This window comes from Schistocerca serialis, chromosome 5 (genome assembly GCF_023864345.2).
Source record: "Schistocerca serialis cubense isolate TAMUIC-IGC-003099 chromosome 5, iqSchSeri2.2, whole genome shotgun sequence".
In the NCBI taxonomy this organism is placed as follows: Eukaryota; Metazoa; Arthropoda; class Insecta; order Orthoptera; family Acrididae; genus Schistocerca; species Schistocerca serialis.
The window spans coordinates 372133838-372148984 of record NC_064642.1 but is presented as its reverse complement, the minus strand read 5'-3'; the positions used below and the strand labels follow the sequence as shown (position 1 = coordinate 372148984).

At 41.4% G+C, this 15147-nt stretch overlaps 1 protein-coding gene across 1 annotated transcript in view; it reads left to right on the top strand.

Moving 5' to 3' along the window:
- Nucleotides 1–663: 663 nt before the first annotated feature.
- LOC126480660 (beta-parvin) overlaps nt 664–15147 on the top strand; it is a 116923-nt gene continuing 102439 nt past the window's right edge. The window contains exon 1 of the mRNA XM_050103883.1: nt 664–1152. Within this exon, the coding sequence (XP_049959840.1) occupies nt 684–1152 (469 nt within the window). The 5' untranslated portion in view covers nt 664–683. The remainder of the gene's footprint in view (nt 1153–15147) is intronic.

Below are 15147 nucleotides of genomic sequence, written 5' to 3'. Positions count from 1 at the left end.
TAACACAGCAGAGCATTATCAAAAGATTCCTCACAAAACCCAAAGAAATACTGGTTATATGTAGACGATGTAAGTGGCAGCAGAGTTGGTGTCCTGACAGTCATAGATGAAACAGGAACCGAAATTGAGGGTGTATAAAAAAAAATAAACATAAATACTGAACTCGGTATTCAAATGATCCTCTACTGAGGGAGATACACATGTAACCTTTGATGTTTAACGATTTTCTCATTTTTAACCTTCTAACTGAAAAAGTAAGGCGCGATTTAAAAGCTAATGTATTTTCATTTATATTTGATGTACTTTGGTAACATTAGATTGTCACAATAGTTAGTGGATAACTGTATCATATGTCAAAGATATAGTCCATTGTCGCTGTAACGAGAAGTTCGCCAGGCAACAGTCGATGGTACAGACGGCATTCCCTTAATTGATCGCATTTTTTCTACTTTTGCGCCAGTTTCAATGACTTTGGCATAATTTCACTAAAGCAGTGTAGTATGATGAATCTGTACTACCGATAATACTCAAAATGTATGTCTCTTGTGAAGTTTTGTATATATTGTTTCCATGGACTCCTAATATGGGCGTCGCGGAAGCTGCGGCCGCCTATATCGGTTCTCTTCCTGTATGACACACGCAGATAAACTGCTGCACCAGTCGCGCTGATTACGTTGAGCGCTATGGAGGGTGAACTGGAAATGCCCGTATCTCGGACACTGTACCGTCAGTCGTCCATTGAAATGCGCGTCCAGCCAGCTTCTCCCACAGCTTCTGAATACGAGGATGAAGGCGAAGATGACAAGCCGCAGCCGCCTCGTGTAATAGACGTTACTCCTAAAATTCTCCAAAACAAACAGTGTGAAACACAGGGTCATACACAGCAAGTAGTGCAAGATGAAAACGAAAAGTTCAAACTTAAGAAAAGCTCGGATGAAACCACACCGTCAGAAGTCAACAGTACGCAAGAACAAGCTCCAAGCAGTGAGACAGAAGAACCTGATTATGTCGTACTGGCAGTTAGAAGTGACGTGGAAGAGAAGCCTGAACAAAAGGAAGATAAGGAGGCACCAGAACGAGCACAGAAATCCGACGAGAAAGACAATTCAAAATACAGAAACAGTCACTGCGAATCAGTTGGGACACTGAAAGGTATGTGAATCATAAGTAATGAGCATATCGGTAAATCTTCATTTCATATGGTGTAATTGACGTGTTTGACGTTAACTATGCAAAAATGTAAACATCCTGCTAGCAGTAGATGAAGCTTCAAGAATTAATATTACACTATACGTTGTGTAAATGTTTCTACGTGTTTCTTAGTCTGTACTACATTATAAAAAAAATCAATATGGCTGCCAGTGGTGACTATGTCTCATGCTATGTCTTACGCTGCAGTGATATGTCGAAACGTGATGAATAACAAAATTCTTCCGAATGTTTCACATGTGGAGTTATTACATTAAAATGCATTACCCACTATCTCCTTTACGACAAGCTCCGATTTGTGCAGTATCTAGATGCGTCTCGTTTGTAGGTAGAACGGACTAACATCTAAGATTACATCTATTCATGTGCATGTTATATGCACTCTTCCTGTTATCTTTCTTTGTGTTATTTCTAGGAAACTTACTTGTTTTCGTGCTTTCTATTACAGCGTAATGCAGCAAAGCTATTTTTTACATAGATTTTTCCAATGTTATTGAGGCTCATATATGATAACGAGAAAATCATGTGTGAATTAATACCACTAGAGCAATTTGTCTTTGCTGTATTTATCTTTACAAATAATATTTTATATCTGAGATACATTTACATCTAAATGACTACTCTGCGATTCACACTTCAGTGTTTGGCCGAGGGTTCAACGAACAAAATTCAGACAGTATCACTACCGTTTCACTTTCGAATAGCACGTGGGAAAATCAAGTACCTAAATCTTTCCGTGTAAGCTCTGATTTCAGTCATTGTACTACGACGGTCATAGTTCCATAGGTAGGTGGGAGTCAACAACATATTTTCTCATTCGGAGGAAAATGAAAATGAGCGTTTGGCGTCATTGGCCGGGAGGCCCCTTGCGGGGCAGGTACGGCCGCCTTGGTGCAGGTCTTATTACATTCTACGCCACATTGGGCGACCTGCGCGACGAATGGGGATGAAATGATGATGAAGACAACACAACACCCAGTCCCTGAGCGGAGAAAATCTCCGACCCAGCCAGGAATCGAACCCGGGCCCATAGGACGGCATTCCGTGCCGGTGACCACTGAGCTATCGGGGCGTACTCGTTCGGAGGAGAAAGCTGACGATTGAAATTTCGTGAAAAAATCCCACCGGCAAGAAAAACGCCTTTGCTTTAATGATTGCCACCCCAAATCAAGTATCATATTCACGACACTCTCATCCTTCTTTCGCGATAATGTAAAACGTGTGCCCTTCTTTGAAGTTTTCTGATATCTTCCACCAAGCCTATCTGGTAAGGATCCCATACTGTGCGCAATACACCAAAAGAGGACGAAAAGGGAGGTGTACACAGTCTCTTTAGTAGATTTGTTGCATCTCTAAAGTGTTCTGCCAATAAAACGTAGTCCTTGGTTTGCCTTTCCCACAACATTTTCCGTGTCATGGTTCCTGTTTAAGTTGTTAGTGATCGTAATTCCTAGCTATTTATTTAAATAGACAACCTTTAAATTTGCGTGATTCATTATGTAACTGAAACGATGTGGTTGTTTTTAGTACTCATGTGGAAGGTATCACACTTTTTGTTGTTTATGATCAGTTGCCACTTTTCGCACCATACACGTTTTTCGTCTAAACCATTTTGCAGTTGGTTTTGTTCTTCTGGCGACTTTAGGCTGGACGATAAACGACAGTATCATGTGCAAACAATCTAAGAGGGCTGCTCAGATCACATCCTAAATCGTTTATATAGACTGGGAACAGCAAAATAACACTACCTTGGGGAACGCCAGATATAACTTCCGTTTCACTCGATGATTTTTCATCAGGTACAATAAACTATACCTTTCTGACAGAAAACCACAATCCAGCCACACAACTGCGACGATGCTCTACAGTCAGGAAATTTCATTAGAAGCTGCTTGTGAGGAACTTGCAAAAACCTTCGAAAAATTTAGAAACATAGAATCAACTTGGGATCCACTGGCGATAGCATTCATTAGTTTGTGTGAATAGAGAGCCAGCTGTGTTTCATTACAAACGATATTTACTGAATCCTTGTTGTCTATGATGTCTAGATGGTTTTCATAGAGGATTTCATAATGTTCAAACACAGTGTGTGTTTCTAAATCGTACTGCGAACTGATGCCAGTGATATGAATCTATAACTTAGCAGATCACTTCTATTTCCTTTCTTCTGGATCTACACCCATTTTCTGCAAAGAACTCTGAAGCACATGAAAGAGGGTACACCTCATTATACAGTTAATAGGACTTCGACCCATTCACTTCAAGCGTGATGTGCGAGAAGAATGACTGTATAAATGAGTCCATGTGTGCTGTAATTAATCTAATCTTATCTTCACAATCGCTACGAGATGGATACATGGAGGTTGTAGTCTATTTCTAGATTTCATCATTTAAAATAGTTTCTTGAAATTTGGATGTAGACTTTCTCTGGAGGTTTCCCGTCTATCTTCAGTGTCAGGCAGTTAAGCTTCTTCAGCATCTGTGACACTTTCCCATTGGTCAGACAAACCAGAGACCATATGTGCAATCTTTCTTTGTGTGTGTTCAGCAGACCCTGTTAGTCCTATTTGGTATGGATACTACAAACTTGAGCAGTATTCTAGGAAAGTCACACAAGTGATTTGTAAGCAATTTTCTTTGTGGACTGATTGCATTTCCCTAGTTTTATCAATAAAGCGAAGATTGCCACCTGCTTTACCTACAACTGAACCAGTGTGATCTTTCCATGTCATATACCTAGAAAGGGCTACATCCAGGTATTTGTATGAGTAGACCGATCCCAATAGTGACTCTTATAAACTGTGCTCATAGGAAACTACGTTTCTTAGTTTTAAAAAGCACACAGTTTTAGATTTCTGAATATTTAAAGAACATTTCCAATCCTTGACTACTTTGAATGTTTTTCAAGAATCCACTGAATATTTATCCGGATTTTTTCAGATAGTGCTTTATTACAAATAACTACATCGTTTGTAAAAAGTTTGAAGTTATTGTTAACATTATCCACAAGACCAACAAGACTCTTATAAACTGTGCTCATAGGAAACTACGTTTCTTAGTTTTAAAAAGCACACAGATTTAGATTTCTGAATATTTAAGGAAAATTTCCAATCCTTGACTACTTTGAAATTTTTTCAAGAATCCACTGAATATTTATCCGGATTTTTTCAGATAGTGCTTCATTACAAATAACTACATCGTTTGCAAAAAGTTTGAAGTTATTGTTAACATTATCCACAAGACCAACAATATAAACACAAACAGCAAGGGCCTCTGCACACTTCTCTGGGACACATTAAAGTTATTTTTACATTTGTCAATGACTCTCCAACCAAGATAACATGCCACTTCCTCCCTACCAAGAAACCCTCAATCTAATCGAAATTTCACTTGATACCCCATTCAATTGTACTTTTGACAATAAACATAACTGTGTTAGAGAGTCAAATTTTTTTTCGAAAATGGAAAGGTACTGTTTCCACTTTACATCCCTGATCTTGACCTTGCGTGTTAGATTGACCTGTACCACTTTCCAGTCCTTAGGTACAGATCTTTGAGTGAGCATTTGTATGTGATTATTAAATATGGAGTTCTTACAACAGTATACTCCAAAAGAAATTCAGTTCAATCCTTTGGTCAATATTGACCACTTACAGCGAAATGTGTTAAGACATAACTATACAATTAATAACAATTTTTACAGAGAAATCCTTATAATTTAATTCCACTTCTTTTAGAAATATTCTTGTAAACTAGCGTTGATAATGTTTATCTCAGATAGTTCTACTTTCTTGTAAAATGCGTGTTTCAGTAACGAGTCATAAATCCGCACTTTCATTATATTACAGGACAAGGATCAGCTACATATAGGAAGTGCTTATTTTGTGTGTGGTTGCAGCCTTTGTCAGTCTGTGTCATGGTATATGAAAAATCCTGTTTCTGTCCTGTGTTGTGAAGGTATACATTCTCTTTGTATATTCTCATTTAAGTTGCTTTTGATATAAAGCAAAGCTGTATATAAATGTATACATTTAACAGTGTGGTTCATGGTGTGGGTTGCTGTAGTCATGTCCTAGTTCATGAACCACGGGCAACGTATGAGTGGCCAAGTAAGTGGTCCCAACAGTCAGGGTACCAGTTACTTTGGAATAAGTGTGGGCATCTCGGGCATATTCTGAGTCGTGGTCACCTTTGTGCTCATACGGCAAAGGCTACCAAATCCACCGGTTAGTCTCTCAACCATTAGGGGTAAAACCCAATGGGACTCGGGGCAAGTAAGGCTAGCAACCTGCTTCCCTGGTACTATAAATATGATGCTGGCAACAATCAGAGCAAAATGCTTTATACATCTAGAAAAGGCATATGACCGGGTTCGTAGGTGGAAGTTATTGTCTGTTCTATGAGATTATGGAATAGGAGGCAAACTTTTGCAAGCAATTAAAGGTCTTTATATGGATAGTCAGGCAGCAGTTAGAGTTGACAGTAAATTGAGTTCATGGTTCAGAGTAGTTTCAGGGGTAAGACAAAACTGTTGTTCATATTATTTATGGATCTTATGTTGAAAACAATAGACTGGCTGGGTGATATTAAGATATGTGAACACAAAATAAGCAGTCTTGCATATGCGGAAGACTTAGTTGTGATGGCAGATTCGATTGAAAGTTTGCAGAGTAATATTTCAGAGCTAGATCAGAAATGTAAGGACTATGGTATGAAGATTAGCTTCTCCAAAACGAAAGTAATGTCAGTGGGAAGGAAATATAAACGGCTTGAGTGCCAAATAAGAGGAACAAAGTTAGAACAGGTGGACGGTTTCAAGTACTTAGGATGCATATTCTCACAGGATGGCAACATAGTGAAAGAACTGGAAGCAAGGTGTAGCAAAGCTAATGCAATGAGCGCTCAGCTACGATCTACTCTCTTCTGCAAGAAGGAAGTCGGTACCAAGACTAAGTTATCTGTGCACCGTTCAATCTTTCGACCAACTTTGCTGTATGGGAGTGAAAGCTGGGTGGATTCAGGTTACCTTATCAACAAGGTTGAGGTTACAGATATGAAAGTAGCTAGGATGATTGCAGATACTAGTAGATGGGAACAATGGCAGGAGGGTGTCCACAATGAGGAAATCAAAGAAAAACTGGGAATGAACTCTATAGATGTAGCAGTCAGGGCGAACAGGCTTAGATGGTGGGGTCATGTTACACGCATGGGAGAAGCAAGCTTACCCAAGAGACTCATGGGTTCAGCAGTAGATGGTAGGAGGAGTCGGGGCAGACCAAGGAGAAGGTACCTGGATTCGATTAAGAATGATTTTGAAGTAATAGGTTTAACATCAGAAGAGGCACCAATGTTAGCACTGAATAGGGGATCATGGAGGAATTTTATAAAGGTGCTATGCTCCAGACTGAACGCTGAAAAGCATAATCAGTCTTAAATGATGATGATGATGATGATTAAAACAATCAATATGTTGAGCTTGATAAAGTGGGGTAGTTTGTGCTCCTTAGGTTTCACTTGGCATTATTTTGATTAGTTTTTTTTTTAATTTTCAGAATTTTAGTGAAATAACAGGAACATCCTACATCAGAAGGCCATAGGAAACATGTGACTGAAATAGTCTACAATAGTCCACTTTCAGGTACCCATAAGTGACTACAGCTCCCAGTTTCCAATTGAGACGCACACTCTTGCTATTCATTTGCAGACATGGCTAATATGTCCCTACCTCTATAATTTGAAATCGATATGACAACCTAAAAATATTAATGGTTTATTTTTTACAGCTTTAGTTTACCCCTGAATTAGTACAAGTGTTTTATTAGGATCACAGACACATTGATTAGAAGAAAATCAATTCATTTCTAGTTCTAACTTTTCGTATGTTGCCTGATGTCATGGTGTGTATTGAGTAGTGCGTCACCTGCATAATACACTACTGAATTGCCTCGTACCTAGTATGGTAAATCGTTAACTGTAATGATGAAAGTACTGGAACAGAGACACCTCCGTGGCACTCAAGTCTGAAGCTTCCTTCAACGAAGAGCATCTACACTCCTGGAAATTGAAATAAGAACACCGTGAATTCATTGTCCCAGGAAGGGGAAACTTTATTGACACATTCCTGGGGTCAGATACATCACATGATCACACTGACAGAACCACAGGCACATAGACACAGGCAACAGAGCATGCACAATGTCGGCACTAGTACAGTGTATATCCACCTTTCGCAGCAATGCAGGCTGCTATTTTCCCATGGAGACGATCGTAGAGATGCTGGATGTAGTCCTGTGGAACGGCTTGCCATGCCATTTCCACCTGGCGCCTCAGTTGGACCAGCGTTCGTGCTGGACGTGCAGACCGCTTGAGACGACGCTTCATCCAGTCCCAAACATGCTCAATGGGGGACAGATCCGGAGATCTTGCTGGCCAGGGTAGTTGACTTACACCTTCTAGAGCACGTTGGGTGGCACGGGATACATGCGGACGTGCATTGTCCTGTTGGAACAGCAAGTTCCCTTGCCGGTCTAGGAATGGTAGAACGATGGGTTCGATGACGGTTTGGATGTACCGTGCACTATTCAGTGTCCCCTCGACGATCACCAGTGGTGTACGGCGATTGTAGGAGATCGCTCCCCACACCATGATGCCGGGTGTTGGTCCTGTGTGCCTCGGTCGTATGCAGTCCTGATTGTGGCGCTCACCTGCACGGCGCCAAACACGCATACGACCATCATTGGCACCAAGGCAGAAGCGACTCTCATCGCTGAAGACGACACGTCTCCATTCGTCCCTCCATTCACGCCTGTCGCGACACCACTGGAGGCGGGCTGCACGATGTTGGGGCGTGAGCGGAAGACGGCCTAACGGTGTGCGGGACCGTAGCCCAGCTTCATGGAGACGGTTGCGAATGGTCCTCGCCGATACCCCAGGAGCAACAGTGTCCCTAATTTGCTGGGAAGTGGCGGTGCGGTCCCCTACGGCACTGCGTAGGATCCTATGGTCTTGACGTGCATCCGTGCGTCGCTGCGGTCCGGTCCCAGGTCGACGGGCACGTGCACCTTCCGCCGACCACTGGCGACAACATCGATGTACTGTGGAGACCTCACGCCCCACGTGTTGAGCAATTCGGCGGTACGTCCACCCGGCCTCCCGCATGCCCACTATACGCCCTCACTCAAAGTCCGTCAACTGCACACACGGTTCACGTCCAAGCTGTCGCGGCATGCTACCAGTGTTAAAGACTGCGATGGAGCTCCGTATGCCACGGCAAACTGGCTGACACTGACGGCGGCGGTGCACAAATGCTGCGCAGCTAGCGCCATTCGACGGCCAACACCGCGGTTCCTGGTGTGTCCGCTGTGCCGCGCGTGTGATCATTGCTTGTACAGCCCTCTCGCAGTGTCCGGAGCAAGTATGGTGGGTCTGACACACCGGTGTCAATGTGTTCTTTTTTCCATTTCCAGGAGTGTATTTTTAATTGAGACTAACGTGTCTATTATTCCTTAAATATGACATGATTAGAGCTAAAGATGGGTTTCTTATGCCATAAAATTCTAGTTTTGCAAATAACATGTCTTTGCTGAGATCACAAAGTGCAACAGATACCAGATCCTTATTTTCAAATGCAGTTAACACCTGGTTAACAACTTCAGTGATAGCGTTTGCAATACTTTTACCATGTTAGAATCCAAACTGTCTGTTGCAGATAAGGTCATGTTTCTAGAAACAAGTATTTGGCTGAAGCCTTGGGGATATTTCCAGCTAAGCCATGTCTCCGCAATACCCTTTCTTTCAGGAGTGCTAGTTCTGCAAGGTTCACAGGAGAGCTTCTGTAAAGTTTGGAAAGTAGGAGACGAGATACTGGCAGAAGTAAAGCTGTGAGGAGGGGGTGTGAGACGTGCATGGGTAGCTCGGATGTTAGAGCACTTGCCTGCGAAAGGCAAAGGTCCCGAGTTCGAGTCTCGGTCCGGCACACAGTTTTAACCTGCCAGGAAGTTTCATATCAGCGCACACTCCGCTGCAGAGTGACAATCTCATTCTGGAAACATCCGCAAGGTTTTGGCTAAGCCATGTCTCCTCAATATCCTTTCTTTCAGGAGTGATAGTTCTGCAACGTTCGCAGGAGACGTTTGGAAGGTAGGAGACGAGGAACTGGCAGAAGTAAAGCTGTGAGGATGGGGTGTGAGTAGTGCAGGGGTAGCTCAGATGGTTGAGCACTTTCCCACGAAAGGCAAAGGCCCCGAGTTCGAGTCTCGGTCCAACACACAGTTTTAATCTGCCAGGAAGTTTCATACCACCGCACACTCCGCTGCAGAGTGAAAATCTCATTCCAGATATTAAGCTGGTTGTACATCAGATTTCGAGCTTCTGTGTGACACAGGATATCTTGGAGATATTGCATGCATTTAAATTTGTTATTGTTTCTCGTTTCTTCTGCGACATTGTCCTGACTTGTTTTGTATACCATGGGAGATCTGTTTCGTCTCTAATTAATTTATTTGGCATGAATCTCTCAACTGCTGTCAATACTATTTCTTCGAATTTAAGCCACATCTTGGGTACACTTACATAGATAGTTTGAAAGGAACGGAGACTGCCTCTTAGGAAGGTGTCAAGTGAACTTTTATCTGCTTTTATAAACATATGTGGTTATGGTGGTCGAGCAAACGGAGCACTAGACTCTGACCAAGGAATTCCCAGATCAAGCCACAGATAGAGATTTTTCCTCCTTTTAGTCCCTCCAAGACCACCCTAGGTCCACATAGTCATAACTGAATTTTTATTAAGAGTTTAGTTGACACTTATGGACTTTTTTTAAAAAAATGGTTTATTGTGTGAAAGCTTTGCTCCAAGAAAAAAATTGAGTTTATATTTCAAAGCTTTTGGAATTTTCATTCTTTTAACTTTATCTGGTGAATTATTGTACATCCAATTCCCAACGTGGAACAACTTTTATGATAAAAAGTTGTTCCGCACTCAGTCGGCGGCCCTTCATACAGTGAGTTGTCGACACACATGAAAAAAAGGCCAGAGCTCAGAAGTTCGTGTGATGTGGGTTAATGATGTCACATATGTACGAAATTTCACCACTATTTCACCCAATGCCACTGTGGACGTGTCACACGACGGGAAGGTCGTCACCCCCCCCCCCCCCTCCCTCCCAATTAGTCACATCTCACCTCTTCTCGTGAAGTTTCTGCGATAGGGAACAGAACTGTGGCCCAGGAAAAAGTTTCATACACACCATCTCTCAGAATCGACACAAAAAGGCCTCAATGGGTGGCCTAAAGTTCCTTTGGGGCGTTCATTCCCATACATTTCAGTCTAAAACGGTAGTGCGCAGTGCAATGAGTACCTGGATGACGTGCTTCACAATCTTTTTTACACTGCTGGTCACATACGAATGCTGATGGGTGTCGAAAGGGCTGCCTGACCCGCCGGTGCTTATGTATAGGTGAACCGGGGGTCTTCAAGAGCTCCATTGCTGTTTTATTCACGCTCATTTCCGTGTTGCACCCCTAAGTGCATACGTCCCAGGAGAGAACAATACAGAAGGGCTGAAAGAGCATAAACACCCTTTGCTATTTCTGCTCACAGTCAGATTTCGAGAAATTATTTTGTTTGGTCATTAGTGTTTCCACACTATATACAAGAGCAAAAATTGTGGTCACAAATTTTTTAGAACATTTCTCCTGGAGCACAACGGTTTCTTTATTACTTAAAAATGAACATGAACAGTCAAAACTGCAAGAAGCTTCTCTTTGTGAAGTTACCGGTTTCGGTCTGTTTTAGACAATCTTCAGATCTGACACCAAGATGGCAGACGGTGACTGTGAACGGAGCCAGCGCTAGACTCCACAAAGGCTGCTCAGTTAGCGTTCTTGGAGTTTGGCGCCTGCTTCGTTCACAGTCCCCGTCTCCCATTTTGGTGTCAAGCCTGAAGATGGTCTAAAACAGAATGAAAATGGTAACCCTATAAAAAAAGGAAGTTTATTGTAGTTAGGACTATTCATGTTCATTTTTAAGTAAAATTGTGGTCAGGCTACACTCGAAACGGGACAGACCACATTCAGTGGGTTGCAGCCCCAGCATGTCCTGAGAGAAGGACTGAATCGTCTGGGAGGTCGTGTCAACAGTGTCCAAGGTTGTGAAGAACTTCGTCCTGTTGTGCGAACGTTCATTTTTCGACAGCCAAATGTGTGGTAATGAACGCCCCAAGAGAAAGCATGGTTTCATTGACGCCATTTATGCCATCTCCTGAGGCCTTTTCGTGCCGATTGTTAGCGGTGGTGTGTCTGAAATGCTTTCCTGCGTCATCTGTAAGAAATCCATGTGATTTCAAGGCTGAGTATCGCTGTTCTGGCCTCCACTGCAGAGGGTGTGAGACGCAGGTATAAGTTCAAGCAAGTCTTCTGGTCCAGATTGTTTACCAGTTAGCTTCCTTTCAGAGTATGCTGATGGAATAGCTCCATGATAGTTAAATCATATACAACCGTTCGCTCGACGAAAGATCGGTGCACAAAGACTGGAAAGTTGCTCAGGTCACACCAGTATTCAGGAAAGGTAGTAGGGGTTGTTGTTGTTGTTGTTGTGGTCTTCAGTCCTGAGACTGGTTTGATGCAGCTCTCCATGCTACTCTATCCTGTGCAAGCTTTTTCATCTCCCAGTACCTACTGCAACCTACATCCTTCTGAATCTGCTTAGTGTATTCATCTCTTGGTCTCCCTCTACGATTCTTACCCTCCACGCTGCCCTCCAATACTAAATTGGTGATCCCTTGATGCCTCAGAACATGTCCTACCAACCGATCCCTTCTTCTGGTCAAGTTGTGCCACAAACTTCTCTTCTCCCCAATCCTATTCAATACTTCCTCATTAGTTATGTGATCTACCCATCTAATCTTCAGCATTCTTCTGTAGCACCACATTTCGAAAGCTTCTATTCTCTTCTTGTCCAAACTATTTATCGTCCATGTTTCACTTCCATACATGGCTACACTCCATACGAATACTTTCAGAAATGACTTCCTGACACTTAAATCAATACTGGATGTTAACAAATTTCTCTTCTTCAGAAACGCTTTCCTTGCCATTGCCAGCCTACATTTTATATCCTCTCTACTTCGACCATCATCAGTTATTTTGCTCCCCAAATAGCAAAACTCCTTTACTACTTTAAGTGTCTCATTTCCTAATCTAATTCCCTCAGCATCACCCGACTTAATTAGACTACTTTCCATTATCCTTGTTTTGCTTTTGTTGATGTTCATCTTATATCCTCCTTTCAAGACACTGTCCATTCCATTCAACTGCTCTTCCAAGTTCTTTGCTGTCTCTGACAGAATTACAATGTCATCGGCGAACCTCAAAGTTTTTATTTCTTCTCCATGAATTTTAATACCTACTCCGAATTTTTCTTTTGTTTCCTTTACTGCTTGCTCAATATACAGATTGAACAACATCGGGGAGAGGCTACAACCCTGTCTTACTCCCTTCCCAACCACTGCTTCCCTTTCATGTCCCTTGACTCTTATAACTGCCATCTGGTTTCTGTACAAATTGTAGTAGGGGTAATCCACTAAATTACAGGCCCGTATCATTAACATCGATATGCAGCAGAATCTTGGAACATATATTGTGATCGAAAATTATGAATTACCTCGAAGAAAACGATCTATTGACAGGCAGTCAATACGGATTTAGAAAACATCTTTCTTGTGACACACAGCTAGCTCCTTACTCGCATGAAGTGTTGAGTGCTATTGACAAGGGATTTCAAATTAATTCCGTATTTCTGGATTTCCGGAAGGCTTTTGATACTGTACCACACAAGCAGCTTGTAGTGAAGTTGCGTGCTTATGGAATATCGTTTCAGTTATGTGACTGGATTCGTGATTTCCTGTCAGAGAGGTCACAGTTTGTAGAAATTGACGGAGTCATAAAGTAAAACAGAAGTGATTTCTGGCGTTCCCCAAGGTAGTGTTATAGGCCCTTTGCTGTTCCTTATCTATATAAACGATTTGGGAGACAATCTGAGCAGCTATCTTAGATTGTTTGCAGATGACCCTGTCGTTTATTGGCTAGTTAAGACATCAGAAGATCAAAACAAATTGCAAAAAGATTTAGAAAAGATATCTGTATGGTACGAAAATTGGCAGTTGACCCTAAATAACTAAAAGTGTGAGGTCATCCACATGAGTGCTAAAAGGAATCCATTAAACTTCTGTCTCTCCCCCCACATCCACCACTGGTGGCAGCTCCTGTCCAACTGCCCAACACTATGTGCTGTTCACATCCAACTGCCCAACACTACAATAGCGAATATTCCAACAATGCCAACCAGCTACAGACTGCATACAGCACAGTCAGTGATTTTCATACAGAGCACTATGGGGTGTTACCAACATAAAAATCTAAACAGCTTACTTATATAGCCCCCATGCTCCCCACAAAAATTTACGAATTGTTTTGGGCAATGGCCACTACATATTTGCTAATTTTTTTATATTAACGGTAATAAATATATCAAATGCACACACTTATTGATACACTGTTGGTCAAAACTTGTCCTCACAGCCGATAAAGACAGTCCTGATCATTCATCACAGTAGTACAACATATAAGCAGTAAAAGAAAATGCACACAGAAGTAGTGGATTTCCATGCAGTCTTGAAGAAGCAGTGTTGTCCTTACAACAGAAAGACAGTGCTGACTCTTGACATGCAGACAGGTAATGGGCCACAACAAAGCGAACCCATAGCAGAGTCAGTCGAAGTTTTGAAGAATATTGGTAGGTAGGTCATCACAGAGCAGACCCACTGTAGTTCTTGTAGAGATGGCCAGCAGCCATTCATTACGACTGTGTGGTTTCACAATCACCATCGACGAGTCTTGTGGATAATATAGCAAGTCCATAAACCACCACTTGTGCATTCACATACTTTTTGGAATGTCCTTAGAACCAGTAGTTCTGTCAACCAGTCCCTTGCTGAATTATCAACACATGTGCGAGCACTAACAGTCCCCCTTTTTTCTCACATATTGTGCATATACTGTGACCAACAGAAACGTGTGCAGTAACCTTACTATATACTTAATTTGAGGAACTGGCGTTATTCAATTTTATGACATGAGAATACAGTTAAAATGGTACAAAATACATCATTAAACAACATAATAATACAGATACCATTTGTAGCGTTACAAAAAAATAGAAATAACCAGATACATCAGTGTTACAGGAATTATGACATAAGTAAATAAATGAGAATACTCAAAGAGTAATTTGTCATATGATCATTAAAGGAAAACATAACAGAGTAAATAAAATCTAAACATTTTTCCAAAGTATTTGAGGATAACAGTATTCCTCATCATAGTGAATGTAGCTTAGTATTAGAAAAATTCTACAACATAACTCTTATCAGGTAAACACATAAAGACAGGAAGAACACAAATACACAAGTGTACACAGACACATAGCGGAATAACACAAAAGGAAAGGGCAGGTTTTGTTTTCAGTACAACATTTGGTACTGCAATATTCATAGTATTTGATTTGCAAACAAAATTTTCTTTGCTTTTCGGAGATCTCCCTTAGTTCATCATTATTCCAAAAAGTCCTATCTATGCATGATTTCTGTATGCTATTCATATCCTCTTTCAAACTAATTATTCTTCATTGTACACTACCTTTTTGGCCAAACTTTTTTCTTATATCTTCTCAATGCAGTCTTTCCCAATTCTTAATACTTAGTTTCTTATATAGTATCCCCCTCTTAAGCTAACTTAAATCTACTGAGCTCAGAGATATATACTAGAGAATAAGGCAATGCAGCAGTACAAAACAATTAACGCAAACAAGAATGAGGAAAAAATGCAAAGTGGCAAAGCAAGCAGCAACAAATATAAATTACCAAAGCAAATGCAATGTTAC